The sequence below is a fragment of the Quercus lobata genome, chromosome 12 (genome assembly GCF_001633185.2).
Source record: "Quercus lobata isolate SW786 chromosome 12, ValleyOak3.0 Primary Assembly, whole genome shotgun sequence".
NCBI classification, from domain to species: Eukaryota; Viridiplantae; Streptophyta; class Magnoliopsida; order Fagales; family Fagaceae; genus Quercus; species Quercus lobata.
The window spans coordinates 23635595-23663585 of NC_044915.1; the positions used below are offsets into that span (position 1 = coordinate 23635595).

A 27991-nucleotide genomic window follows, 5' to 3' on the forward strand; every position below is an offset into this window, starting at 1 on the left:
TTATTTAAATCCTTCAATTTTATTCAAGATATAAGAGATCTAACATTTAAAAAATTCAATGATCTTAAAAATGCAAATAAAATAGACAATTGGGCCTTCTTGCATATGATGCATAAGTTGTTCCTCAGGCATGTTTAAATAGACAATTTTGATTCTTTAAAAATGGGTACTTGGGCAGGACCTGCTTCAGAGATCTTTCTTTAATTATCTCTTGAACATTCGACGAGAGGAGGAGGAAAAAACAAGGGGATCCAAGCCTGCGGCATGTGCTGTTGATTTGATGAACACCATAAAAGAGAGGTTCCATATTCCAGATCCATGAAACTTTTTCTTGTTTCAAGAACCAAACGCTTCACGGACATGGGATCATGATTTAATCTTCCTTTCCTGGAAATCTCAGCTTTTCAACAGGCCTACTCTAATCAGCGATTGATTTTATAACATTCGCTTGTCTTTGAAGAGGTATATTGATTATCGATACTTCAAAAATATAACTCAGTTATTAAAGGAAGTAGATGGAGGCAATCCAAAATAAGATATGGCATTAAACAAGAGGATCTTTGTACTGTTACAAATTTCCTCTCCGGGCAAGGCTAATTCCCATCCCCACCTTCCCCCCTTTCCCAAAATAAAAGAAAAAGCCTAAGGATACTAAACATCCTCTAAACTGAAAATTGAAAAAATGGTACTGCTTCACAACCTGTTTCTACAAACTTTATCTAAGGTAGTGCTGTCCTACATATACAAACGTGCAAGTTTAAGTTTTTAGTCACTAGCTGGAGGCCCCTGCACAATGAAAAGATAAAATAGTCAAACACAGAATAAATGTATATGAACAAAATAATATCTACAGATATTATCAAGGAAATATTTCCCAGTGCAGAAGCAATACAAGATGACTTGTAATCGAATCTAAAAAGATTGTTTGAAGTGATAGATAAGGCAATTTAACCATTCCAATTGAATAGAGTTAACAACTCACTTGACCTAACAAAACTCATAGTGAAATAAATAGTTCAATTGGACAGTAGGCTTCAACAGAAATTCAAAGAAAAACTTACAGCAAGGTTACTTCACCCAATTTTAATTAACTATGGCTCACAATAAAACCTTAGATCTCAGGTAGATGGTAGCTTTCAGCAAAATAGCAGGATACATTATCCAGTTATAGCATAGGGCTGTAATTGGACTGAATTACATAATTGACTCCTACAATTGATTTATAAATACAAACCCAATGGATCCATAGCCTTAAAAGGTTTTCAATAAATAACTATAGTTCGCTTTTATGTCAATATATTCTTAAATAAAAATAAAAATTTTATGTAAATATAACATTACAAATTTAGACTTCATCATTTGGAGAATTAAATTATGTGTACCTATAAAAAAAAATATAAATTATGTGTATAATTTTTACCTTAGTGGTCTGAGAAATCAATCCTAGCACAAGATGACATTGAAAAGGAAACAAAGAGGAAATTAGTCATACTTTTAAGCTGAGTTGTTAAAATTAGTAATTATTTTTTAAAGAATATGTTATAAGTGTTTGAACTCATTTACAGAAGCAATACACAGAACATAATAAGCAAAAATTTCAACTTATTCAATAAACCCATCCATAAAAGGATTTGACTCTGGTTACACCCCTGGATTAGGAGGGCAGGTTCTTAGTAATAACTGATAATAAGGTAGATTTTTATCAAGGTATTTAGTTCAGTCCAGTAAGGGATAGTTTCAAAATTAACCCACCAAAACAAAGGAATTAAATGGTAATAGCTACAGGATTTTTCACAAGGTCTCAGTCCAATCCACTTAGAATTACTCAAATGTTGAATCTTGAGCAACGTCCCCAATACCCATATTCGACAGATAGAGATATGCAATCAATTGCTTTGAAATAAAACTAATGAAAGAGAAAGAGGAAACAAAACAAACCAAGAGCACGCAAATAGAGTAGGGTAGTAATATGCAATTAACAAGCATTTTTAGAATAAAAACAAAATACTTATTCAAATGGGTTTCACTGAAAAAGGGAAAAAAAAATAACATGAGTGAAATTAGGGTTTTGTTTTGATCCTAAGCTTCACTTAAGAGTAAATTGACGGAGAAAGAGCAAGCAAGAGAGAAAAAGCAGTAGCAATTCCTCAGAAGGAGTGAACCAATTCCCACTAACTAGTCATGCAAGTTGCACCTGGGGATTGAGAGAACGCGTGAAAGAAGATCAAATTCTATTGTTTTTGCTTCTATACGTTAACTAGCCTTCCCGGTAACTGGTATCCACTTAAATTGACTGAAAGGTTGAGATTAAAAACCATCAGATTTAATGGTCAAGATGTGGTTGGGTAGCATACCAACTAAAAAAACGTGGGGTACCATAAAATAACCCCAAAAAGAAAAGTCGAAAACCTGTCAAAAAGCACCGGGAGAATTTGGACACAAAAGTTAAAAAGTTTAAAGTTAATTGTCCGCTTGCCAAAAAAAAAAAAAGGTTAATATATTTGTCCACATATAATATATGAGAAAGTCAGAAGGTTGAGGTTGAAAGGAAGTGGAAGAGAACCGAAAGTTAAATAAGCCAATCACAAGCGTTAACCGCCAAGAATGATCTACCGACAGAATTTAAAGTGAATAGTAGAAAAAGAAATCCAAAGTCGAAGTGTTTTCTTAGGATGTTCTACAAAGTTTCTCTTGACTTTGTTGCCAATTTCCCATTTTCTTCAGTCATCAGAAAAGCAAGTTTCCCATTTCCTTTCCCATTTGAATGCCTTTTGCTTCACTTACTGAGTCTTCTACTCTAAATCAAGAAAGAAAGAAAAAAAATATTGCATTTAGATTGGAAATTTGATGATCTTTGTTACCTTGGGGTTACTTTAATCAGTATCTTTGAAGAAATATCGGGTACTCAAGCCAATTATATTGCCATTTCTATAATCCAGGTATACTGCCACTTCTTTCTAATCTCATTCGTTTTCCAGTAGTTTTCCTTCTAAAGCTCATGCTACTGATTTTTTATCGTGCTTATAAATTGTGATGAGATTTTTTTTTTTTTTTTTTTTCCTCTAATGCTAACAGTCAGTAACAGACCTAATACTTATTGTACTGATATTGGATTGCTTATATATATATATATATATATATATATATATATATAGGTTTAAATGATGTAATAATATATACATATAGTTTACCGTAAAATTATATTTCATGACTACCTTATATTTTAAAACAAAATGATTTAATAAAAAAATTATAATAGCCTAATAGGGGCCTATATGTTCTCAACACATATTAATTCTTCCAAAACCAAAGTAATAGAAAGTGATTAAGATTACAATTCGAGCAATTTGAATCCAAAAGGTTCAATTATTGTGAATATTCCATCAATCACATATTTAGATGTTAAGTGAAAACAAGAAGAAAGAAAATGTTGCCCCGAGGGGAGATTAATGGGTATACTCAAAGAATAATGTACCCTCTACTCTCATAAATGGTTATTTTAATAAATTAAATAATGAGACCTATCAATTATGTGAGATAAGGGAATACTATATTATTTTACTTACAAAAGATATGACAAAGATGATGCACATATCTAAAGAGATACTGCTCCACTCTCTAGCTACAGGTGTGAGATTTTTACATAACAACTCTCTTAGGGGTTACTTGCATATTTGTTATAATGCTTTCGATGATGCTCATGAATCATACAATACACAAATGAGTATCATATGAATCATATCATATCTAGAATGATAAATATCAAATGATACATAGACATATGGGTTTACATTAGGGATTTTCTTTTGGGTTAAAATTTGTGCTTCAATTTGAGTTCGACAAGTTATTAGATTTTTTTTTAATAAAAAAAAAAATTAATACGTCACTTGATTAAGCCAAATAAAATAACATATCTCTCTCTCTCTCTCTCTCTCTCCCTATCTCCCCTACAAAATTTGGCCACATCTGCAAATGTATTTTCTATACTATGAATAAGGTATTAACCAACAATATAATTTTTTTTTTTTTAATGTTGTTATATTTTTGTAAGTCTAAGAAGCTAGAATGTCGAGAAGAAATATAAAGAAAATGTTATTAAAATAAAAGAACAAGAAAAAATAGTAAATATTGCTAATGATAAAGAAATTGTCAATAAAGAAATAATTTTGCAAGATGATATACATGATAATAATATTGACTTAAATGAAGTTGATTAGACAAGCTAATGAAAACGATGAGAAATGAATTATTATTTTGGCTTATATGCCACCTATTATCACTTTTGAATTTACAATTTTTTTTTTTTGAGTTTACAATTTTGATTTTAAATGTTATAAACATACTTTAATTTGATTTATTTAGTTAGCTTTGTTAAATATTATTATATAAGTTATGTGGTAGTGAAGTGGTGTTGGTTAGGGTGGTGGGCATGGGAGTAATAACCAAAAATTCTCAGATTTGTTTAGAATAATCTTTGATTTCTATTATTTTGTTTTCAAGATTTTTTTTTTTTTTAATAAAAAAATCCATGTTTGTATGATTCTTCATGTCCTATCAAACCTAAAGGTACTTATTTTCAACAACTCAATATTTAGATGAGTTATATTGACAACAAATCCAAATTTGGAACTTAAATGCTTTCTTTCCTTTACAATTAATTTAATTTTGTACATGAACAAAATGTTTAACGTCCATATTGGTATATATATTATACAGGGACTTGCCAGTGGAGATGGTAATAAAGCCAATTCTCGAACTTGGAAAAGTGATATGGGCTCCGACTCGCAAATATCACAATTATCATAGACGTGCCAATAAACATATGGAAATTCTCGAGGAAAAATGGGAAGTATTAGTATGTCGAAAGGAGGACATAGAATCACAAATGAAGCCACAACTTGAACGAGGAAAGATTTCAAAAGAAGAAGTTAAAAATTGGCTCCAAAGGGTAGAAAAAATGAAATCGGAGATAGAAAACATTAAACAAGAAGCTGACAAATGGATGTGTTTCTCACGTATGAAACTAGGAAAACTTGCATGTGAGAAGAGACAAAAGGTAGAAGAACTTCGTCAAGAAGGTGATTTCAGTGATGGTTTGGTAGTCGATCCACCTGTAACTGTAAGCCGTGGAGAAACATTGCTAACTACAACATTAGTGGGAGAAACTACAGCCAAAAGAACAAAGGAAAAGGTTTGGAAACACTTACTAGATGAAGATTGTAGAAAGATTGGTGTTTATGGCATGGGAGGCATTGGAAAAACAACGATCATGAAACAAATTAATAATGACCTATTAGAAGAGAAAAAGTTCGATAACGTAATTTGGGTGACTGTATCAAAGCCATTTAATGTTATCAAGCTTCAACAGGATATTGCATGCAAGTTGAATCTAGATCTCTCAGAGTTCTCAAGGTTTACGGACGAAACTACAAGGGCAGGCAAGCTAAAAAATGCATTGGAAGATAAGAAAAGGTATGTGCTAATCCTAGATGATATGTGGGAAGCATTTCATCTTGCGGATATAGGGATTCCAGAGCCTACTCCATCAAACGGATGCAAATTAGTATTGACAACTCAAAGTGTTGTAGTTTGTAGAAGAATGGATTGTAAGGAAATTAAGATGGAGCTTCTTTCAGAAGATGAGTCGCGGAATTTGTTTTTAGATACAGTGGGGCATGATGTTTTGAATGATCAAGATATAAAACCAATTGTGGAGGAAGTTGTTAAAGAATGTGCTTGTTTGCCTCTTGCAATCATCACGATAGCGGTAAGTTTAAAAGATGCAGTTGATGCTTCTGAGTGGAGAAATGCATTAAGTGAGTTGAGGGCATCAATAAAAGGGCCGACATCTGTAGATACTTCAGTATTGAAGAGGCTTCAATTCAGTTATGAACGCTTAAAAGATAAGAAACTTCAAGATTGTTTCTTGTGTTGTGCACTATACCCTGAAGACTATGAGATTTACAGAGATGAGTTGATAGAGCATTTGATTGGTGAGAAAGTAATAGAAAGCATGAAGAGTAGGCAAGAAGAGTTGGATCAGGGGCATACTTTGTTGAATAAGCTTGAAAATGCCTGCTTATTAGAAGGTGGGTCTAAAGATTTTGAAATCAGGGGTATTTTTATAGAAAAAAGGCGTTTTGTGAAGATGCATGATCTAATAAGAGACATGGCCCTCCAGATTGCAGGTGCTAAGTTCCTGGTATCAGAATATGTTCCAAATGAAGAAGAATGGGGAAATAATGTTGAAAAGGTTTCTTTGATGTTCAACTATAACTCAAAATTTCCTAATGTGTCACCAAAATGTCCTAAGCTTTCGACCTTGCTTCTACGAGGATATGTAAACATCATCCCAGATTCATTTTTTGTGCACTTGCATGGACTCAGAGTTCTTCATGTAGATCGTCATTGGTTTGAATCTTTACCGAATTCAGTCTCTGACTTGAAGCATCTTACTTCATTAAGGCTTAATAGTTATCGTTTAAAGTGTGTGCCTTCATTAGCAAAGCTTACAGCATTAAGGAGTTTGGATCTTTCGGGAGGATCACTGGAAGAAATACCTCATGGTTTGGAAATGTTGGTCAATTTGAGATACCTTAATCTTCGTACATCGAAAATACAGAAGATGCCACCAGGGATTTTACCCAAACTCTGTCAACTCCAACTCCTCAAATTGCGTTTTTGGGGTTTAGATGTTAATGGAGAGGAGATGGTAAGGTTGAAGAAATTAGAGTGTTTTGAAGGCGCATTTGATGGCGTTAAAGGCTTCAATACATATGTTGAATCCTTAGAGGAGGGAGGACCTAGCCATTACATATATGCCGTGAATCAAAAAAAGCCAGCTATCCAGCTGGGAGTTGGCGAAAGTGTAATTTTAAGTGACTGCAATATATGTCTACTCCCAAAAGACGTTCGTGCCCTAATATTTTGCGAACGTCAACGTCACGGTTTGTCTTTGCACCGCAGGAAAAAGACTGTTTGGTTTAAAAAGGGGTGTGAAGAAATAGAATACCTTAATTCTTATTTTTACACCTTTTCTCTTCAAAGCCTTGATATTCTACATCTCTCCGAATTGAATAATTTAAAGGGACTGTTTAGAGAAGAGAAAGTCGCACCAGCACCGGTCGTCCCCCTCGGCACCTTTTCCCGCCTCAAACAATTTTCAATAGAATTTTGTCCGAATATAAAGAAGCTCTTCCCGCCTTGGTTGATGCTGGACAACCTGGAAGAGATTGAGGTCTATGACTGTAACCAATTAGAGGAAATAATAGGTGGGGCTGAAGCATCTGATGATGAAGTTGAAGAAGAAGAAGCAAAAGAAATTGTGGAAATATTCCCCCAATTGAGGAAATTGAGATTATGGGGATTACCAGAGCTGAAGACCATATGCAGTAACAGTAATGTAATACTTTGTGATTCTCTCAATTCTATTGAGATCGAGGAGTGTCCGAAGCTTAAGAGATTACCTCTTTCTCTGCACCTTATTGATGGAGAACTATCTTCTCCGCCTTCTTCATTACAAATCAAAATAGAGAAAAAAAGGTGGGAATTGCTGGAATGGGACAATCATGATATGAAGATGGTCCTTGAACCTCTCTGTCAGTTCGATAAATGGGTATGACTCTCTCTATTCACTTTACATCTTTGTTTTATTTGAAACGATTCAATTTGTTGGTTATCCATTTCTCCTCTTCCTCGCTTTCTTTCTAATCTCTTTTTCCTTTTTCTTTTGGTACCCTTTACACCACCCCGCAGTCGCAGTGAAATCTTAAGGTGAGCAGATTCACATCACATGACTCTTCCTCTGTAAGTCAAACCCCGAACATACATGCCTATCCATTTTAATTATTCTTCCTATTAATTTGTTTTCGTTGGTTTGCTTTTCTTTGTTGCGGTTTGATATATTAAATTTTTTTTTTTTTTTTTGGTTGTTGGTTTGATATAGGATACGTCATCAAGCCAAAGCCGACTCAAGAAATAATTGTGTGGCGTGGACCCGCAACTAGAACTTGGCTCTCAAATGTGTTTCCGTGTAATTCTTAGCTCTTTTGGTTCTGATTTGCTTTTTATTTGAACTTTGTTGTGTTATGATTTATGAACATGTGTTCTTTTCTTTGGCTGAGTGGGATGATCTTCTGTAATAAATTGATACTCCATGTTAATTTGTTTAGTAATTGTGAAAGGATTCAAACATTGTCTGTTTCTGCTTTAGAGATAATGTGAACTAGATAAACTGTGAGTGTGCAAATGTTTCCAATTGCATAAGCGCACACACATCCTTTTGTCCGAACTTGTAACCCAGTTAGCAGCTGCATTGGCTGTTCTTTGATGGTTATCATTATTTTTTCTTCTCTAGGTGCAACTTAATTTAACAAGAAAACAACAGATTTATAGTTATTAATCCATATAAGCTTTGGCCACAATAAATTAGGAAAAAATGCATAAAACAAACTCTTGTTCATAAGCTCAATTGTGCCTAAATCTAAATCCAATTTCTGCTTTATTGTATAAGTAAATACCATATTTGTATAACATAGAAATGCCCAATTAGAATTAAAGTTCATAATTCAGCCCCTTTCTATCTTAAGTTTCGGATGCATAATCAAAGCATATTCCAAAATTACAAAGAAAAAATCAGATTATACAACACATAAAAACAGAGAACACGTCTTAACATTTTGCCTTCTCCTTACATTTTTTGTCAACATTTACAAAAGTAGAAACACTAAACTTACAGTATTTCATTAGTTAGATTGATCTGTGTTTCATATGCATAATCAAAACATATTCCAAAAATACAAAGAAAAAAAAAAGAGATAATATAGCACATAAAAACAGAGAACAAGTCTTACCCAAGAGTGGGTCTCTCCTTCGAGCTACAGGAATGAAACCAAAACACTAGATCAGTAAAAATTAATGGCTATTTTTCAGCAAATTATGGATCATAACTGATAGTATCAAAGGTGGATTTTTTCGACAAAATCAAACAAACCCAATTCAAAAAAATTAAGATAAGATCAATAAAAATCCAAACAACAAGATCCCCCAACCATTTAAAAAAAAAAAATTCTTGAAGTACCAATTAGAGAGACATAGGAAATTTACCGGAACCACCCCGGAATTTGGTGGAGCGGAACAAGATGGCTGCTAGTTGTAGCCATGGAGATTGAGCCATGGAGTCCTAGAGAAAAATCTGATGGAAGAGAGATAGGGAGAGAGAGTTTTTTGAAATTTGAGGAAGCTGAAGGGTGTAGAGAAAAGAGTAAAGAAATGGGTGAATGTGGTGTCACATGGATCAATGACGTGACTCTATGATGTGTCATATTTATATCTGTTAGATTAAAGTAATGGCTGAGATTGAGATTATTGCACCCCGTGCAATACTGGCTGAGATTGAGATTATTGCACCCCGTGCAATACTCTAGGTATTGCACGGGCTCTCAATCCTTATCGGTAGTCTTAAAGCTACATATAGTTCACTAATGATTGATGTGCTCATAGTTCAAAGGTAATACATCCTATCAACCTTAACTCTCTTCTAAACTCGCAGCCTTCGTCACTATGACTAGATCCAATCTCCAAACAAGCTGTATTTCTTTGGCCATTACCAAGTTTTTAAATCCCATAGAGGTGAACCATAACTAGAAGCAGATGGGAAATTGGGAATATGTAACACCTCATGTGATTGGTTAGGAGTGTCTTGTTACTCTTCTAAATTGTGGCACTACTGCGTAATTAATGTTGCTGCAGACCAAGATTACTTGGTATTTTTTAGTTTACTATATAGTAATTCTCTCAACTTCAGAGTTTCAATCCTTACTCTTTTGTTTTAAAAAATAAATGATAAACAAGTAATCTATATACTGAAAAGAAAATAGAGCAGAGCAGAGTTCTAGAAGCAAAATATGGAAAGGTAAATGAAAAACAGAGAATTATTTTCTATATGAGAAATTGTAAAATGCATTCCTCACTTGATTACTGAAATGACCTTTGGTATTTATACTTATACAGACACACGTGGAAAAGAAAAGGCGGGAAACCAAAACTGAAATGTAACAAACTCTAAAATGGAAAACCAGTCATCTTTAACAGAATTTTAAACAAATTAATGACCTGATGACTTCTGAGTTTATGCTAAACAACACAGGTAATAAAAACTGTATGGCTTATAGCTTAGTGATGAACTCTGAAGGTTATAACACAAATTGCAGCACAACAAAAAATAATTTAACACAACCTGTCATTTGCAGCTTTTGTCTTAACATTCTATAGTCTATACGATTGTATATACTATATAGTATATAGAGAAGAATAGTATGATTGGCAAATGTTGTAAAAAAAAAAAATTCTATAATCTATATAAATTTGACTGTTTGTGGCTTCTTAGTTGATCTCATTAGTTAGTTTTTGAAATGATACACTACACCCTCAAAATTCAATCCTATACAAGATTCTTTCTTCAGAGGGTTAATCCCAAATCAGAATAAATAAAATGTATCACAGACTATGATTCCAAGACAGACTGCCAAATTATATGTAAAATCCAATCAAACTTAGTTAATAGAAACATAAGAACATCACAAAACAACACCAAAGAGCTTCAACATCAAGACAGAGAAAGGTATATGTAGGAACAAGTTTTTAGTTGACCCGGTCCTGGATGGTCAGGCCCTAGCCCAAAAGGTCCCACACAATAAAATTTTGTAGAGAGTAGGCTGAAGAACTTGGTTCCAGTTGGCTTAAACGGTTTGTTGCATGGGCTCCGTAGATATAGAAACAAGAATGGAAAAAGTGGATGTGAAGGGGGGAATTTTATTCATGGGCATGCATTTGTACAATGAACCTTTTTCTCCTCTGTTCCTTATCTACTTTTTTTCTCTCTTTTTTCTCCGTCCCCTCTCTTGGGGGACTCTTACATATTATATAGGCCATCTTTTATCATCTGGGCCTTACACTTGTTGATCATCCAAACCCCTACTTGAGCACCTGTCCCATCAGACACCCTTACCAGTTCTTTATGAGTTGCAGTGACCAAGGTAGTACTGTTCAGGAGTCTTCTCTTCATTAATGCGACCATGAGAGTAGCTGTGGTGCATTTAATGTGGTGGTGACAGCCTTTGCTGAGATATTTTGGGGTCTCCTTTCTTTTTACGTGCTTGGAGTGAGTATTATAGTAGCTAGGATGCTCCTTTGACCTGGACTTTGGAATGTCCGAGGAGGAATTACTTCTCGGACGTGTTCTCTTTGCTCCAGTGGGCCTAAGCAAGGATTCTGGGCCGTGACGTCTCCTCGGACAGAATGGTCCTCGGACGGGCTCAGGGCCCAGCCAACCTATTATTCTGGGCCGGTCCCCACAGTACATATACAGAAATTCTAAAGGAGATACCTATAAAAAATAAAAATAAAAAAATTCTAAAGGAGACATTTTCACTTGGGTAGGAATAAGAATTACTTCTTTGATAAAGTGATAAATCTAAGAATAGGCACCTCCTGCTTTTAAATTTTTTGGAAAAAGAAAACTGTTGTTATCACCTTACTGAATGCCAGAATAGGGCATTTGCAGAAGTCAAGCTCCTCACCAATAAAACCATCTTATTTTTTCAATATAAGCAGAAGACGACTTTGTAGGCAAGGTTTAAAGAGTCACTATACCATAGTATCCACAAAGAATAATGAGACTATATGTTGGAATCTTCCAAGGTACTTCCAGCTTTTAAATTTGTTGGAAGAGGATAACTACTTGTTACAACCGATTCATGAACTGAATGACAGAATAGTGCATTTGCAGAAATTGACCTCCTCAGGTAAGATTTAGAGAGTCACTGTACTATGGTATCCAACATTAATGAGAATATATGTTTAAATTTACTGTTCTCTATTTAAAAAAGGGTGGAGAGGTCACATTACTAAAAGAAGCTAGGTGCCCAAATAAGCCAAGTCATCGTAAAGTGAATGCCTACCATTACAGCCATTTAGGTGGAAAAGGTCAATGTTATTTCCTATCACTAACATGTCAAAAACAACAAGAGTTTGCTGCATTCTTCAACCTCCAATTTCAATGTTGTCTAGGCACTAACTTGACCTGATGTCTCATGGTGATTTTTGAGTCAATGTAAATGCATACATGCATCTATCCTTTAATCTTCTAAAAGCTCCATAAACCATGTAAATGACAGATAAATAAGAGCAAACAGCAATTAGATATTTAAACCCAGTTTAACAATACTACATCCAGGTTTGCGTGAGAATGTGGAATTCATATAAATGGAACATAAATTTCAAATTTAATCCTGGAATATATTTGGAAGACCCCAAAATTTCAAAAATTCAACCTACTTAGTCCATCGATATACGTTATAATTTCCCATCGACAGCTCAAATACCAAACAGGCAATGACATTACCAAACTACAGTTACAAAAGCTGATCTTTAATGATATAATATAAACACCATACCAAACCAACATAACAGACCTCATGTATGTCTATTCTAAGAACACAGAACAACACAACAAAAGAGGCATATAAAAACCTAATTGGGATAAATAAATAAAATAAAATAAAATAAAAGCTTGATATGATATATCTCATTGAGTAACTATAGTTCCTCGAAAAATTACAAAACGAAATGAATAATAACACAAACAAAATTTCATAACATCAATTGTCATGACAAGAAAGCTGCAAGCAGGTAATCAAATAATACAACTACCTCTTAAAAAACCAAAAAGGCAATAAAGGTTCATCCCCTTCCAGCAATCCTCAATAAAGGAGAAATGATACCCTGTAGCTCTTGCAAAGAATGTTGCATCCGTATCTCCTCCTCAACAGACCGCTTAAGGTTTCTAATTTGACCCTTCAAGGCCTCAGAACTTCTGATATCTTCAACCCGCATTTCAAGAACCTTCTTAGTCAATCCCATCAACAAACCTGAGAATCTTGGCACTGTAGAATACTTTTGTAAGAACATCAACAGCAACCCAAGCTCCTCATTATCCAGATTCTCAACACACTTCAACAATTTCCTCCTTGCCACCAATTCCTCCATCACCGCCACCACATTCTCCGGATTCTTATTGCCCAACACTGACACCAGTGCCTCCTTGTGCCTAAACTTCTTCAACAACTTATCATGCTCTGCCAACTTTACCTTCTTTGGCCTCATAACCAAATAATCCCCCTCCTTAGGCTTATCACCCTGCCCTCTATGAAAATACCGAAAATATGAAGGCCTCATAACCCTTCTCTCCTGCTCCACACCTAAACTCCAAAAGCTTCTCAAACCACTCTCCATATTCTCCTCCTTCGTTTTTCTCTTCCCAACATACATTACCCCATTCGAACTCCCAATCACTCTCACCCCACAATCTGGTGAAAACCCAATTGACATAAGTGGTGCAGGGAACCTCATAGAATGTGTGACCTTCATCCTCCCATAATCAAACACCTTCATATACCCATCCAATCCCACACTCAAAACTCTATGCTCCCTCCCTTCCTCAACATTCTCCTTCCCAACTCTCCCTACACAAACTGAAGTAACCGTCTTGGTATGACTCTCCATCGAATAAACCATCTGCCCACCTCCAATAAAATCCCAGATCTTAACCGAATTCCCACCTGCAGTAGCAACTAACCCCCCAGATGGCAAAAAAACGACACTTTCAACTGGTTTTCCATGGTTAACCTCCATAACTGTTTTCGAACCAGTCACTCTCACATCCCAAAGCTTAACCGTATGATCATAAGACCCAGTGACACACATTTCATGACTAACAGGTGAAAAATCACCACAACGCACATAGTCCTTATGACCCAAAAGCTCTAAAAGTGGAGTCTCAGAAGCAACATCCCAGTACTTAACAACAGCATCATCGCCACCAGAGACCAAATGGAGCTTATCATGAAGTGGGTATTTGAGAAAACGTACCGGGCGTGTGTGGGACCTGAGTTTACGAAGTGGGGTCCGCGTTTTGACATCGAACACTTGGATTAGACCCGAGAGGTCAGACGCAGCGATCAAGAGGCCGTCACAGCGGAACGAGGCAGAGGAAACGACGTCGGAGAAGGAGGAGATGGTGGAGGAAGGAGAGAGGGTTTGGGGATTGAAGATTTTGAGTGAAGTGGAGTGAGTAGCGGCGAAGGGGTGAGGAGGCGAAGGAGAGAAAGTGAGGGAAGTGATGGAGGAGATGAGGTCTGGGATTTGGTGGTTTTTGAAGGAGGACCAGTACTTTGATTCTGGGGTTTGTTTTGGGGTTCTGGGTTTGGGTTTAAGCTTCGGTTTGATGGGTTTGAAGGTTGAATTTGGTTCCGCCATGGAAGGAGGTTGTGCAAAGTGAAAGCTCTAAATTTTGGAAGTTTAGGGTTTTAGACAAGGAACACCGAAGATGTGTTATGTGCATCGTGTTGGTTGTGGGGTTTTAGGCTGAGAATTGATACGTCACCGTTTGGCTCTGTATTTGCCGCGCATGCAGGAAGGGGTAAAAAGGTAAATGCATATATAATACTCTCTTTTGAATTTTTAATAATGTAGACTATATAGTATATAAAAGGACCCATTATCCTCAACATATTGAAACCAGAAGATAAAAAAAAAACTCGCCTCAAGGTCAAGGATTTACGTTGCTGAAGCAAGTGTAGAGTGAAGTGTTGTGATCAGGAATCATTTTTTTCTTCTCCAGTGAAAGTCATTTTCAAAACCTCATTTATTAATTATCACCCAAAACAGAACCATTTTTACAGGCGGCGGTTCCGGCAGAATGACGGTAGCAGGAGGCTGACGGTGGTGGCGCCAAAGATTTCTCTCTATCTCGCTCGCTCTTTATGTGCCTTTACGGACTCTTTCTCTCTCTACTGTACAATACTCAGTCTCTTTTAATATCCCAAAGTCAAACTACATAGTTTTGATTTTTTTTTTTTACTTAATCAAATATTAAAATTTTATTAAAAAATTAAATTTTATTTAATTTTTAAATCTTTAAAGGAAAAAATATATATATATACTGGGGAAAAAAAATGCCAATTTAGTTAAAAATTTTAAGAATACAGAGAGTAGTAAAAAAAAAACTGGTATTTAGTCTAGATAAACCCAAACCTATAATTTATTGAAGTAGTGAAAATTCACAAAACCCATCCTTCAAATCCAATTGAGCCTATGAACCTTTTTTTTTAACTATTAGCTAAAAAAAATGTCATTTTGACACACTAAAAGGATTATTTTATCTTTTTTAATTTATCACTTTATTAATATGTCATATGTCACATCTCTTATTTTAATACATCATCATTAAAATAACTTCAAAAAAAAACTCCTACAAAAAAAAGAAAAAGAAATAATAAACTCACGTGCATATAAAAAAAAAAGAAAAGAGAAAAAGAGAATAAAACTCATTTATGAGTTAAAAAAATATGTAACCCTTACATTCAGGTATAATTTGAACTCATATATGTATAATTGTGATTGTTTTAATTGTATTGTGCATATGTATAAGTTATACACTAATATATATATATATATATATATATATAGGTGTAGTTTTCCTAACATTCTGCACCACACTGTTAATATCCAATTTAATTGCTATTTCTTTAAGGGAATTTTAATTGCTAAATGGTTGCACTAAATTAAAACAAATTTTTTTATGGAAGATATGAATAACAACTTAATTGACCTTATTAACTTTTTCTGCGCTTGTTTCTCAAAATAAAATAAAATAAAATAAAATAAGTAATTGTAGTAAATTATAATTTGTCTCTCTAGCCTATTTACATTATCCTTCCTTCCTTTTATAAAGTTTTTTTTTTTTTTTCATATGTTTTATAAAAAATATATATAAAAAAACAAAAGAAAGAAATAAGATTTCTTCTTCTTCTTCTTCTTCTTCTTTTGAGAGTAAATTGTGATAGATGAAAATATGAGATTAACAATAGACATAAGACATCACAAAAAAGATGTATTTATCACATAATCATTTGAACCCCAAAAAATAAAATTTAAAACTTATAACATCGATGTTAGATTGCATTAACGTCAAGTCAAGATATTACTAACTGATTCCATTTTGGTGTTTATTTTTGCTTATAGTTTGGATTATATTGGCAAGTGGTTGCATTTCAACCAATAAATATTGAGAAGTGCTATGTTCACAATATTTTCTTAACAAATCATAAGTGATTAGTTGTTATTGGTTCAAATTTAAACCTACCAATGAAATTACTTTTTGCCTCAACAATAACAATTAATAACAATCTGCCACTTAACATTTGTTAGTGAAAATGTTGTTAACATAACATTCCTTCAATATTAGTTTCAATTCTAATGAGATTTTCCTCTGGTAAATTTCGTTCATCTACTATTGAACTTGTTCTAGCCTTCTAGGCCACCTCATCTTCCTTTTTTTCTTTTCTTTTTTTTCTTTTGGTCGTGTCAATATTCTATTTGTTGAATACTCCTTTGAAGTTTAAAGTATATTAACAGAAAGTGACTCCTTGGAAAATTTTCAAGGAAGAAATTACAACACTAGAACCAAATTTCAAAGACAATAAGTAAATTTTGATATATTTCGGCCAACCAATCATGTAATGTCTATCATTTATCATAGGGGAAGAATCCCTTCTTATTTAAATCCTTCAAATATATACGAGATACAAAAGTTAAAAAATTCAATGATCTTAAAAATGCAAATAAAATAGACAATTGGGCCTTCTTGCATATGATGCATAAGTTGTTCATCAGGCATGTTTAAATAGACAATTGTGATTCTTTAAAAATGGGTACTCGGGCAGGACCTGCTTCAGAGATCTTTCTTTAATTATCTCTCAAACATTCGACAAGAGGAGAAAAAAAAAAGGATGTGCTGTTGATTTGATGAACACCATAAAAGAGAGGTTCCATATTCGAGATCCATGAAACTTTTTTTTGTTTCAAGAACCAACGCTTCATAGACATGGGATCATGATTTAATCTTCTTTTCCTGGAAATTTCAGCTTTCCAACAGGCCAACTCTAATCAGAGATTGATTTTATAACATTCGCTTGTCTTTGAACAGTTATATTGATTATCGATACTTCAAAAATATAACTCAGTTATTAAAGGAAGTAGATGGAGGCAACCCAAATTAAGATATGGCATTAAACAAGAGGATCTTTGTACTGTTACAAATTTCCTCACTGGGCAAGGCTAATTCCCATCCCCATCTTCCCCCCTTCCCAAATACTAAACATTCTCTAAACTGAAAATTGAAAAAAATGGTACTGCTTCACAACCTGTTTCTACAAACTTGTACCTAAGGTAGTGCTGTCCTACATATACAAAAGTGCAAGTTTAAGTTTTTAGTCACTAGCTGAAGGCCCCTGCACAATGAAAAGATAAAATAGTCAAACACAGAATAAACGCATATGAACAAAATATTATCTACAGATATTATCAAGGAAATATTTCCCAGTGCAGAAACAATACAAGATGACTTGTAATCGAATCTAAAAAGATTGTTTGAAGTGACAGATGGACAAGGCAATAAACCATTCCAATTGAAAAAAATCCAAGGATTTTTTTTTTTTTTTTTTTTCCCTAAGTTGTCCAATTAGGCTGATGTCACAAGAGAAAAAGATTATGACTGGGTCCAATGAAAAAACGTCCATCTTCAGTAACTTCTTCAATCAGAGATGAGATGATACCACATTTGGCAGGTTATATTTTACTTCATACCTGATGTTCTTGATGCAGCTAAATTATCTGCAGCTCTTTCTGAATCTCCTGTCCTTGTCTGGCCTTTGTTTTCCTCTCTTGAAAGCCTCAGTGACCTCAACTTGGATGACCTAATTGAATTTATCAAAGGGGCATCTTCCTCTTCCTCTTCATCTTGCTTCTCTTCTTCACCTTGAGCGTCTTCTTGGTCATAAGCACTGATAGAATCCTCGTCTTCACTTGAATTGTGCTCATCAAAAAGTCTCTTCCCCTCTATATTACGCCGCTTACGAGGACGACCCCTGCGCCTGACAGATACCCCTTCTTTCTCGTCTGCATATAATTGACCATATTTGTCCTCACATTACAATCAAGAGTCCACAATTAAATAATATGTACATAAAACCAGAGAAATTTATGACTGAGATTTATTAGCACACTAACAATTCGAAAATAAGTAACCCTTACAGTTCACACAGTCCAAATACTTAAAAAGTTAAAAGACCTTCAACTGCACTATAAAATGGCCAGCCAATGAAACATTTATCTAACAGAATTCTGTGTACGCGCGCTTGTGTGTGTGTGTGAGAGAGAGAGAGAGAGAGGAGGCAAGTAAAACCAACATTAGTGATAAATAAGAAACCAGCTTAATTGGTTACTATGTAACCAAGAGGAAAGGTTTTGGAATAGTGACTATGAATGAAGCAAAAATGTCCAATAGCAATAACTTGTCCACTTCAGATCCAGGGGGAAGCATCAAAACTAGTAAGAAAAGCACAGTAGTACCTTGCAAACCTTCATTCTTTGCATACTTCTCACGTAAGCTGTCAACAAATGTGTAATAGGGGCGCCAGCCACTTGGATCTTCGTCTGTATTTACATTCTCCGTACGATTTTGAACATCCTTTACACTATTTGCACAGCAATTAGTGTTAACATGAGCCATAATGGAAGTTTAAGTGGGAATATTCACAATGCCAACATTTTAAAAAGAAAAGAAGAAATCCTTATTCCTTACATGTCAAGCACATCAGGTGTAGGAAGTTTTGATACAAAATGGAGCAAAGCGCCTTCCAAGAATGACAACTGCTTTGGAGCATCTACAAAAGCATAATCAATACCATCCTTGACAATTTTTAAGATGTCTGACCTATGCTTGTTCCGAGCAGTACCCATGAAAGTTCCAGAAAGCCGAGTAGCAAGATCTTTACATTCTATAAAAGACTTGCTAATCAAGGGTTCCTCATCACTTTTGGAAAGTTCTACAATATGCCGACGGTAGGCCTGCACAGATCCAGAATAGGAAAGCTTATATAGCACTTAAAATAAATAAACAAAAGCATACACTACAGAACCTAAAGGAAGGAACTTTGTACTTTCCCTAACCTAAAAACTCCCAAGACACAGTGATCAGATGCATCCTATAGTTCCCCTAATGTGGTATATATTCTCAAGGCATGAAGTCCAAAGGGACTTGTGGGTAAAGCCTCATAATTTACCTTAACTAGCAATTAGAACTTCCATTGAAAAACAGAAAGCAGAAGTAAAATCTGTAAAGCTAAGGCATGGAAAGAAGAATTTAAGCAACAGAAAGAAAAGCAAATTTAGAAAAACCATAAGACAGACAATTTTATTTTTTCTCTTTTTGTCTCTGCTCTGTGTATATCATTTACTTTTCCTTTCAGGATATGATATCATTTAGTTTATGCAATAACATTTAAAGACACAAGAAAGTACCCAGACAAGCACCAAGTACATTAAGCCCATCTGTAAATTCGTACTTAAGTCAGCATCTTTGACTAAATGAAATTTCTCAACCGCACAGTCATGGGGCTCACCCTTTTCAGTGCTTCTAAGAAGATATTGGAAAGGTCAGCATCTTTTTTCTTTAGCACAGTGATCAGATGCTTAACAATCTCTGCCACACCTGTTCCATGCATTACGAAATGAGAAATAATCTCTGGACCAAGATACTCCTGCATTAAAAACTGGCTTTCAGGATCAAACAGATAACAAGCATATACATGTCATTGCAAACAAGAATTCCCAACAGGTTTAATGTCAAGAAGAGTAACAAAAAAAAAAATCATACTTTAAACACACAACAGAGATATGTTCACCTTCGGAACTGCATCGCCAGCAACCAACTTTGCAGCAGCAATCATGACTGCATCTCTATTTGTCTCCTCAATATACTCTCTATTCACATCTTCATCTTCTGTCTCATCTGAAAGAAACATTAAGGAAGATAACTATAGATTCTAGATGGAAATCCAAGCAAGTACAGCATGAAACATAAGTGGCCATCTTGAATTACAAAGTTCATGACCAATGTTGTTTCTAGACCCCCAGATATGAACAAAAGGTAGTAGACTACAAGTACCAAAAAGCGTACTTTTTGATTTCTAGATGTAATGTTATCTACTGTTCAAATATATAACCAAAAATATTAATCATTTGGCCCTACAAATTCAAGCTAAATGTAAAATATTCTCACCTTCACGGTTTGTAGACATATTTGAATAGAACAAAGATAATCCAACCAAAAATAAGTAAAATGGAAGATGCTTTGCCATTCCTAATGGTGGCACGCCATCATCGTTTATCCTAACTAAAATACCATACTTTTAGAAATAAAGAGGTATAAAAATATTAAATTACCTGAAATATTGAGCTGTTGTTCACAAAGTTTCCAGAACTTTTGAAGAATAGATGTATCTGGACAATATCCTAAACTTTCCAGCTTTGTTGAAGTATAATTTGTCTTTCTGAACAAAAACCATGCTTCGGCAAGTATAGTACAAACCTTGGACAGAGAATAGATTTTATTAGATCAAAATTGGGGCATTCAAAAAAAAAAAAAAAAAAAAAAAGAGTAAAAATATTTCAAATTTGTGCTTGTTGAAATTTGATAAATCAAAACAAAAATGCTCACCCTGCAAGCTAGTTGATTTCCATGTTTACTCATTTCCTCCACTTCAGAAAAGTTGTTAAGAAAGTAATCAAGTTGCTCAAAAAACGTGTTGCGTTTAGATAGTAGTGAAGATAAAGATGCTTCAGTCACAGTTTCACTATTTACAATAGAGTGCAGACACCACGCCAAATGCAAATACATGTTCAGAAGAAGAAAACTGACAACCTGAACCAGCATGAGCAGCAGATCAATATAAATGCATGCAACAAAAGAGAGTAGGAGAAAGAAATGTCTGATTAATTAGCAAGTTACATTTGACACACCTCATCTTCCATATTTCTAAAACTACTGAGGACCATGACAATTTCTTCGTATAAACTCTCAATTGGCACAGCCCTTGACAATTGAAGCTCATACAACCTTTTCAAATTTACAAGAAGAGAATACTCATCACCACCATCCTGCAGGGCTAAAACATGTTACATTATAACCAAGTGGCCCACAATCAAGGAAAAGGAAAGATTATGGTTGAAACATACCACAACTTCTTTGATTGCAGCTTTAAGCTTAGCAATAAGTCCATCTTCAAGTTCTTTTAATTCACTACGGGCAAAATCCTGCAGCTCCCCTTGACTCTCAATGGAACAAAAGTTTAAAGCCTTCACACAGGATCTCAGTGCCTCCTTCTCACCATGCTTAAAAAAAGCCTCTTTTATAAGCTGAAGGACACTTCTAAAATTCTGGATGGCAAAGCAGGAAAGCATTTAATATGAATTTAAGTTGTTAAAAATATAAATTAGCCTGCAGACACAAGTAATTCTGTGACCCACCTGCTCCTGCCTCTTCAAGGAATAAAGCTCAAGATTAGTATGCAAAATAATCTCAACTAATGACGGCGCTTTCCGTTTGTCTGCCATGAATTTGCGCAAGAGCAATGGATAGTTCTTCATCATGGCAACAGTGACATCCCTTCTGTTGTTTTCAAATACTTCCTGAAAATCAGAATAAAGAAACAACCCTAAATACATAGTTGTTCATAATCAACTGAGTAATCATTCTTCTTAACTTCTAAAAGCAAACCAATGAAGATAACTTAATAACACCCGATCATGCCAAAAATAAAAAATATCAAAAACCTCTCGTTTTCTCCTATAAACACAAAAATGTCATCAGAACTGACACTGTCAATAAAGTTTACATAGTAACTTAAGGTAGTTTGGATGAACAATTTGAAAATCTCTTAGAATGTCCAAAATGACAGGGCCCAAAATTTAAATTGCATGGAATTTCTCAATCCCATCAAATAAATTTCCTTAATTTGATGAGTATATTAAAATAAACAAAGAAAAATTTTAGAGTATTATTAGTAGTTACAATGATTATGGTGGTAGTGGTGGCACTAGTTTGATGATTGAGGCAGTATGATGTCACAGTGTTCGTGGTGATGATGGTGGGGGCAGCAAGGTCATGAGGAAGGACGTGATGGTAATGGCAGTGGCAGCAACAGTGATAATGATGGTAGTGATAATTTGAAAAATATAATGGTGGTTATATAATAGTAATATTATTTACATTTGACACCATTCATTAGAAATTGAACTCGGGATTTGGACGCTTGAAAATCCCTAGTTCAAACATCTTTATCTTAAAAAATTTTAATAACACTATTTTTCTAACCCAAACAAGGGAAACAAATAATAGAAATTCTCAAATTATAACTTTTAAGTAAAATTCCTCATCCAAACAAAACATATCAGTATTTAAGAAAAACAAGAACAAATTGCATAATTGAGGAATTACACACCTTTTGAGCTTTAGTGTAATACTGCTTGCGATTATCAGTAGCAGGTACAATCCTCTCTCCAACTGCCTTTTTGACAGAAGCACACAGAAGCCGTACCAAGTTTGTTGCATCATCATCAGTAAGCTCAATCAATGGATTCTCATCTAAGAGCATGGAGATAATACACTTCCAATCCTGCAAGTGAAATATGATGCATCATCATTATAGTAACAAGAGGATTTTTACTCCACAAAAGTTAATATTAGTAGAACATTTCATTATCATTCTAATCTAGTTTGTTATATATTAATATTACATCTTCTCAAGGCTAAAGAAATTAAAAAACTCTTTAGAAATTTATTGGAGCCTTCAATAGGAACACTAATATAGCAAGAACATTCAGGTAGAAGGTGAACTCAACCATAAATGCTATATGTTCAGCACTTTGCCCAAAACCCAAACCCAAATTCACTAAATACATGGTTGTGGTTAATTTGGCCAGCTTATTTTACCTGCTTGTTTAGGTACAGCTTTTTAAATCCCCACTTTCTTCTAGGTATAGCTTATTAAAAGGTCACTTCTGGAAACAAACCCAATTTTTAAAAATAAGCTATCCCAAACAAACACTAAGAATGAAAATTGACCAGGCCAAGTTGCTCTCAAACAGTTGGACCAAGTTAGTAGGGCTAGAGTTGTATACCTTCTTGCAGATCTTATGTACTTTGTGTTTCCTAATGTTTCAATCACAATGTACAAATCAAACATGAAATAAACCATCTGGGGATAAATCACGTTTTAATCAATATAAAGCCACAGTATGCTGCTGTCTTGGTATGATGAGTAAGTGCCTTCCACCCAAAGCAGTATAAGTCAGCCTGAGTTCAAAAATCAACCTCTCAAAAAAATTTGGGGGGTAAGAGACAGCCTATCAATCACCTCCCCCAAACCTCGCAAAAGTGAGATTTTTGGTCACTAGATACAACTTTTTTATTATCTTTTGCTTTCTGCTATACACACACATACACAAAGCAAAATAAATAAAATGAACCCCAAGAGGTAGCACATTCGGTTTAGGACAGGATGACGCCTCATGGAATGAAGGTCCACTAGTTTGAGTCTCCCCTTCCCCCTCCCCTTGAGGCCATAACTAAATTATAGAAAAAGGATTAAAAAGAAAAGGAAAAAAAATAAAATAAAAATATTTTTGCATATATAAGTAGAAAATTTAAATAAATAAATAAATCTATTAGAGCTATTTATACACAAAAGAAACTAAGGAAAGGGAGGGGGGGGGGGGGGGGGGACATTTGTTTTTATCTTAATTATTACATATGATATTTCAATCCACTCTAAGTATGTTATATGCAGTATAAAATTTTAGTTGGGCTCGAATCAGGGAGGCAGCAAAGAGTATAGTTTTGGATATTATAGAACAAAGGAAAAGAATACATGTAATCTAACACAATTAGTTAGTGAGGATCCTTAGCCAACCCAAATTTTATTGGGATCTCCCACCCAGACCTCCTATGTAGCCTAGTACTCAGAAAATCATAACAACATACCTTCATAGCCTTCATGTATTCCCAAACATCATCAATGACATAGATACTTAAAATAGGATCAGTTGAAAACTCTCTTAGTATTTGCAACATTCTGCCAAGATGGACCTCTGAAGAAGCGCTGCTGTCGCCTAGAAAGGATATTGTAATCATCATAAGTGCTTTAGTTAACAGAAACATAATTAGCATGTGGCACTATAGAGTTCACATAAGTAAAACCTTTTGCGCCAGATTGGGAGGTGTTAAACTTTTGAGCAATCAGGTGATCATAAACTAATGCTCCTATAGCATGCCTGATTTCTGGTGGATCGTCAATCAATAAATCATATAAAGGACCCAAGTCATCATCGGGTATAAGCTGATGTCTGCAACAGACCAAAACCAATTTTCAGTGTAAAATTCTTGCATAAACAGTCATCAAAGAGGAAAAAAATTATTCATAACAAAGAATTCACCAAAAGTTTGATTAACAAAGCCTCACCTTAGTAGTTGTTTTACAAGTCCTATGGCACAGACAGCCACAGAAACATCAATGTCATCAGCAAGCTCAATCATCCGGTTAGAAAATCTTTCAGTAAATAAACTAAGAGTTGGCACATTATCATCCGCCTCATAAAGATTTTGCAATGCAAGGATCGAAGCTCTTCTAACGCCAGCATTCTTCAATAGCAATAAGATAAAAATGAGCAATTTTAGATTTCTCTAGCATGAGTGATCAAAATTAATTTGTAATTAATCAACAACTCTAACTTACTTTGTCATTCAGTGTCCACCCAAGATACTTCAAGTACAAATCCTGTAAGAACAGAGAAGGATATGATAAAATCCATGAACCAAGTGACTGTATGCATGACGTTCGAATGTTTGGGTCAATATCTCGATAACGGTGGACAAATAACCTTGCAAAAGCAACACATCAATGTTTTAGGAAATATCTAATAAGTAGATAAAACAAAAGTTTTATTAATTCCGATCCTGTTATTTGAAATGAAATTAATTGATTTATTAAGTCAGTGAAGCCTACCCAGTAAATATTTTGCGCATCATCTCCTCCAATACTGTTATCTGTTCATGAGTTGTTGAGAACCTTTTATTTAGTGACTCCAGACGAGGACCCTCAGTTCGTTTCTTCTTTTCAGCATCCAACTGTCTACGAGTAGTTTCACGCTGTGCACCGAGCATTTTAGCAACAGCTATGAAGGACGTGACAAGTCGGAGTCCCATCAAGGAAGCAACTTGACGGTAAATTCTTGGAGGAGTACTGCATAGAATGGAAACCAGGAGAGCACTAGACTAAGCTACTTCAAAAATTTTGCCATAAACTCAAAACTAAGTAATGGTTGAGACTAACCAAGATAGTGCAATTATATAGTCCATACACTTGTCGAACAAAACCTGATCAAATAATGGTCCATGTTGACACTCATGAACTAAATTGTCCCAGAATGATTCAAGATTATCTTTGAAGTTCTTTAACTCCTTCCTCTTTGAATTTTGATAATCCTCAACTTCTCCCTAAGATTCCAGAAAAGTCAAGCAAAAACTATGGGCAAAGGATCTTGATCATGAACTTTAGATACTTGGATCATGTTATTAACGCATAAAAATTCTAGGAAATAACGACTGAAAGGCATCAAGAAAAGAAAGAGGGTATAGGAAACTAGAAATAATAATAATGCAGTAGGTTAGGATACTGTTCTGGCAAGATTCACAAGAGCAACCACAACATCATCAACATCTGTCTCATCCAGGAACTCTTCCTTGATATGATACTTAGCTCCACAAGCCTGGTTTAAATTTCATCAATCAGTTCCAAGACCAGAATTTTTTAGTAAAATATCAAGTTGCTAAGTCAATAGGTATAGTGTTCTGATTAAAAAATTAACGATACATCAGAATTATAAAATTCTAACACACTTCACTGTCTTAAATTTCAAAGGAGATCTTCTTTCAGCCTTTGACTCTAATATGGGATTTAAAAATTCTATCACTAATATTTATCCTTTTGATCAAAGAGTTTTTAAATAAAAATTTCTATGTTACCTCAAAGAGCATCATCAGGAGTTCAACCATTGCAGGTTTTGGAGCCTTTTCATATCGCTCAACCCAAAGCTTGACCACTTGAGGAATAAATTTCCCATTGCCCTTGACGACCTCTGCATGAACCATACACCAAAGTTAACTCAGCTTATAAAATTGCATAAACCAGGTCCTTAAAAGAAGAGTGCTCTTGATACTATAAGGGGGAAGGGAGAGGGGACAAAACAAAAATCTTCTTTAGAAATCGTTTGGTAGAAACAGATATAAGAATACATTTGAAAGTTGAAACTCTCATCCATCATAATAAATTACCAACTGCCCCAAAATTTTAAGCTATTCGGAAATAATCTAACACTCCCCCCCCCCCCCAACAATGAGTGGAACTAACACATGGAATTTTTAACTTTTAAATGGGATGCGGAGTCGAGACAAAACTCAAAATTAGGACCATTTTAATACCATGATAAATTACCAATTGTCTCAAAAGCTTATGCAATTACAAAAATGGTGAATTTAACATAACTGATTAAAAATAAAACAAGGCAACAACGCCTTAAGATATAAAATTTTGATGCAATACAATATATACAATTTGATGCAAGAGTCACTATCAAGGTAAAGGTCTTCCACAATCATGGATACATTTCAAATGATATGATCAACAAGACAGATCTCTAAGGATTACGTGAATAGTATGTATCCAAATCAGTGAAGCACAATTATCATTATAAATTTACAATCCACAAGGATTCAGTTTTAGCTGCCCATCCTTCTCACTAGAAGCTCCTCTCATATTTTTATGACATAGAGGTTACCAAGCGCAAGTGCAGCTACTCCATTCGATGCACACACTTATAAGGCAAGACCATACCAAAGCAACCCCCTCTAAGAACCCCAATAACCAAAAAAAAAAAAACCCACTTGCAACCTGAGCTATTTTCATTTCAACTTAAAATCACCCATTAATCCCGAGCTCATTAACAAAAAAAAACCACCAGCAATCTGAGCTATTTGTATTTCAACTGAAAATTTAGTTACATCCCAACTCAGTAATTATGGGTCGGTTTGGTTAGGCGTTTTAGGATATTAAAAGAGCGTTTTTAAAACCCAAAACTCTTTTTTGCAACCACAACTCCTCATTTATTTTTTTCTGCAAACACTCATTTTAAACTCAAAACACAGTTTTCAAACAGCTTATACGAACGCACCCTATATAAAATACTGGAAACTCCAATTGAATAGGCACATAAATTGCAACAATTCAACATGGAAATTCTACATAACTATCTCTAATCCGAACAGTAAATCATTTCCACCATTACACATATCAATGAAATTCTCAAAGTTACAATTCTACAGAAATTTGCATACCAATCAAGCTGAGGTCGTTGGCCTTGTGAGCCGAGGCCGAAGTTCCTTCAGAGGCACGACTCCGCTTAGACTTAGGACGAAGCTCTTCGAAATCTTCGGGCGAACTCTCCCGGTCCACGGACTCATTTGCTTCGCCGGCCCGGTCGCCGTTGGCCTTACCGGTCTGGTTCTCAGTGACACCCTGATGAGCCCTAGGTCTTTTCTGCTCCACTCAAAAACACACACACACACACACAACGAAAATCAGTTCAAATTGTATAGCAGAGAGAGAAAGAGAGAGTGAGAAATGGAAATGGAACTCACCGGAGGACGCGTTGAGGTCTCGGAAGGTGGAGCTAGATTCTCCATCGCGCTTTAGAAGCTAAACCCTAGAAATCAATCTTAGAGAGAGAGAGAAAGAGAGTGGGAATTTTCAATTTTTGAGACCTAGAAGTGAAATGAGAGAGAGAGAGAGAGATCAGGAAGAGAATAATCTCCCGCCAAATGATAAATTTGGGAACCATGGATTAGCCACAAGATTTAAGTATAGAGCGTGGTATGGTACGAGAGGGCTATACTCAAGTAAAATTATTGCTTATTGTATTTTTTAATAATAATTAAATAAATTGCTTCTTTTTTCTTTTTATTTTTAGTTAGACC

General features: G+C 34.9%; 3 protein-coding genes across 5 annotated transcripts in view; 1 reads left to right on the forward strand and 2 right to left on the reverse strand.

Moving 5' to 3' along the window:
- LOC115971681 (probable disease resistance protein At1g62630) overlaps nucleotides 1-8211 on the forward strand; it is a 56233-nt gene extending 48022 nt beyond the window's left edge. The window contains exons 3-4 of one of the 2 annotated variants that reach the window (XM_031091693.1): nucleotides 7756-7806; nucleotides 7946-8211. In XM_031091693.1, coding sequence (XP_030947553.1) covers nucleotides 7756-7764 — 9 coding nt within the window. In that variant the 3' untranslated portion in view covers nucleotides 7765-7806; nucleotides 7946-8211. The remainder of the gene's footprint in view (nucleotides 1-7755; nucleotides 7807-7945) is intronic. The other variant, XM_031091694.1, reaches the window with a different exon arrangement.
- Nucleotides 462-27902, reverse strand: LOC115971680 (sister-chromatid cohesion protein 3). 2 transcript variants are annotated; one of them, XM_031091689.1, is made up of 22 exons: nucleotides 27656-27902; nucleotides 27353-27554; nucleotides 25985-26097; nucleotides 25636-25728; nucleotides 25293-25456; nucleotides 24966-25202; nucleotides 24696-24840; nucleotides 24423-24601; nucleotides 24161-24306; nucleotides 23945-24072; nucleotides 22404-22577; nucleotides 21430-21591; nucleotides 21139-21339; nucleotides 20923-21060; nucleotides 20621-20824; nucleotides 20347-20491; nucleotides 19806-19912; nucleotides 19524-19661; nucleotides 18704-18969; nucleotides 18472-18596; nucleotides 17707-18018; nucleotides 462-786 (listed from the first exon to the last, which is right to left on the reverse strand). In XM_031091689.1, exons 1-22 carry the CDS (start codon nucleotides 27698-27700, stop codon nucleotides 773-775), a joined length of 3438 nt encoding a protein of 1145 aa, XP_030947549.1. In that variant the 5' UTR covers nucleotides 27701-27902; the 3' UTR covers nucleotides 462-772. The 2 variants fall into 2 exon arrangements, with proteins under 2 accessions (XP_030947549.1, XP_030947550.1); XM_031091690.1 differs by lacking the exon at nucleotides 462-786 and adding an exon at nucleotides 17085-17351.
- On the reverse strand, nucleotides 12576-14378 carry LOC115971688 (protein SLOW WALKER 1-like). The gene has a single exon (XM_031091699.1). The coding sequence runs from the start codon at nucleotides 14314-14316 to the stop codon at nucleotides 12742-12744; it is 1575 nt and encodes a 524-aa protein (XP_030947559.1). The 5' UTR covers nucleotides 14317-14378; the 3' UTR covers nucleotides 12576-12741.
- Nucleotides 27903-27991: the final 89 nt, after the last annotated feature.

What these genes read in the sequence shown, in the direction of transcription:
- LOC115971688 (XM_031091699.1), bottom strand. Translation starts at nt 14,316, where the DNA reads ATGGCGGAACCAAATTCAACCTTCAAACCCATCAAACCGAAGCTTAAA.
- LOC115971680 (XM_031091689.1), bottom strand. Translation starts at nt 27,700, where the DNA reads ATGGAGAATCTAGCTCCACCTTCCGAGACCTCAACGCGTCCTCCG. An exon ending in TCCTGATGATGCTCTTTGAG is followed by an intron (nt 25,729 to 25,984) that starts GTAACATAGAAA and finishes AATTTAAACCAG; the next exon opens with GCTTGTGGAGCTAAGTATCA. An exon ending in TTAGAAATATGGAAGATGAG is followed by an intron (nt 20,825 to 20,922) that starts GTGTGTCAAATG and finishes ATGCTGGTTCAG; the next exon opens with GTTGTCAGTTTTCTTCTTCT.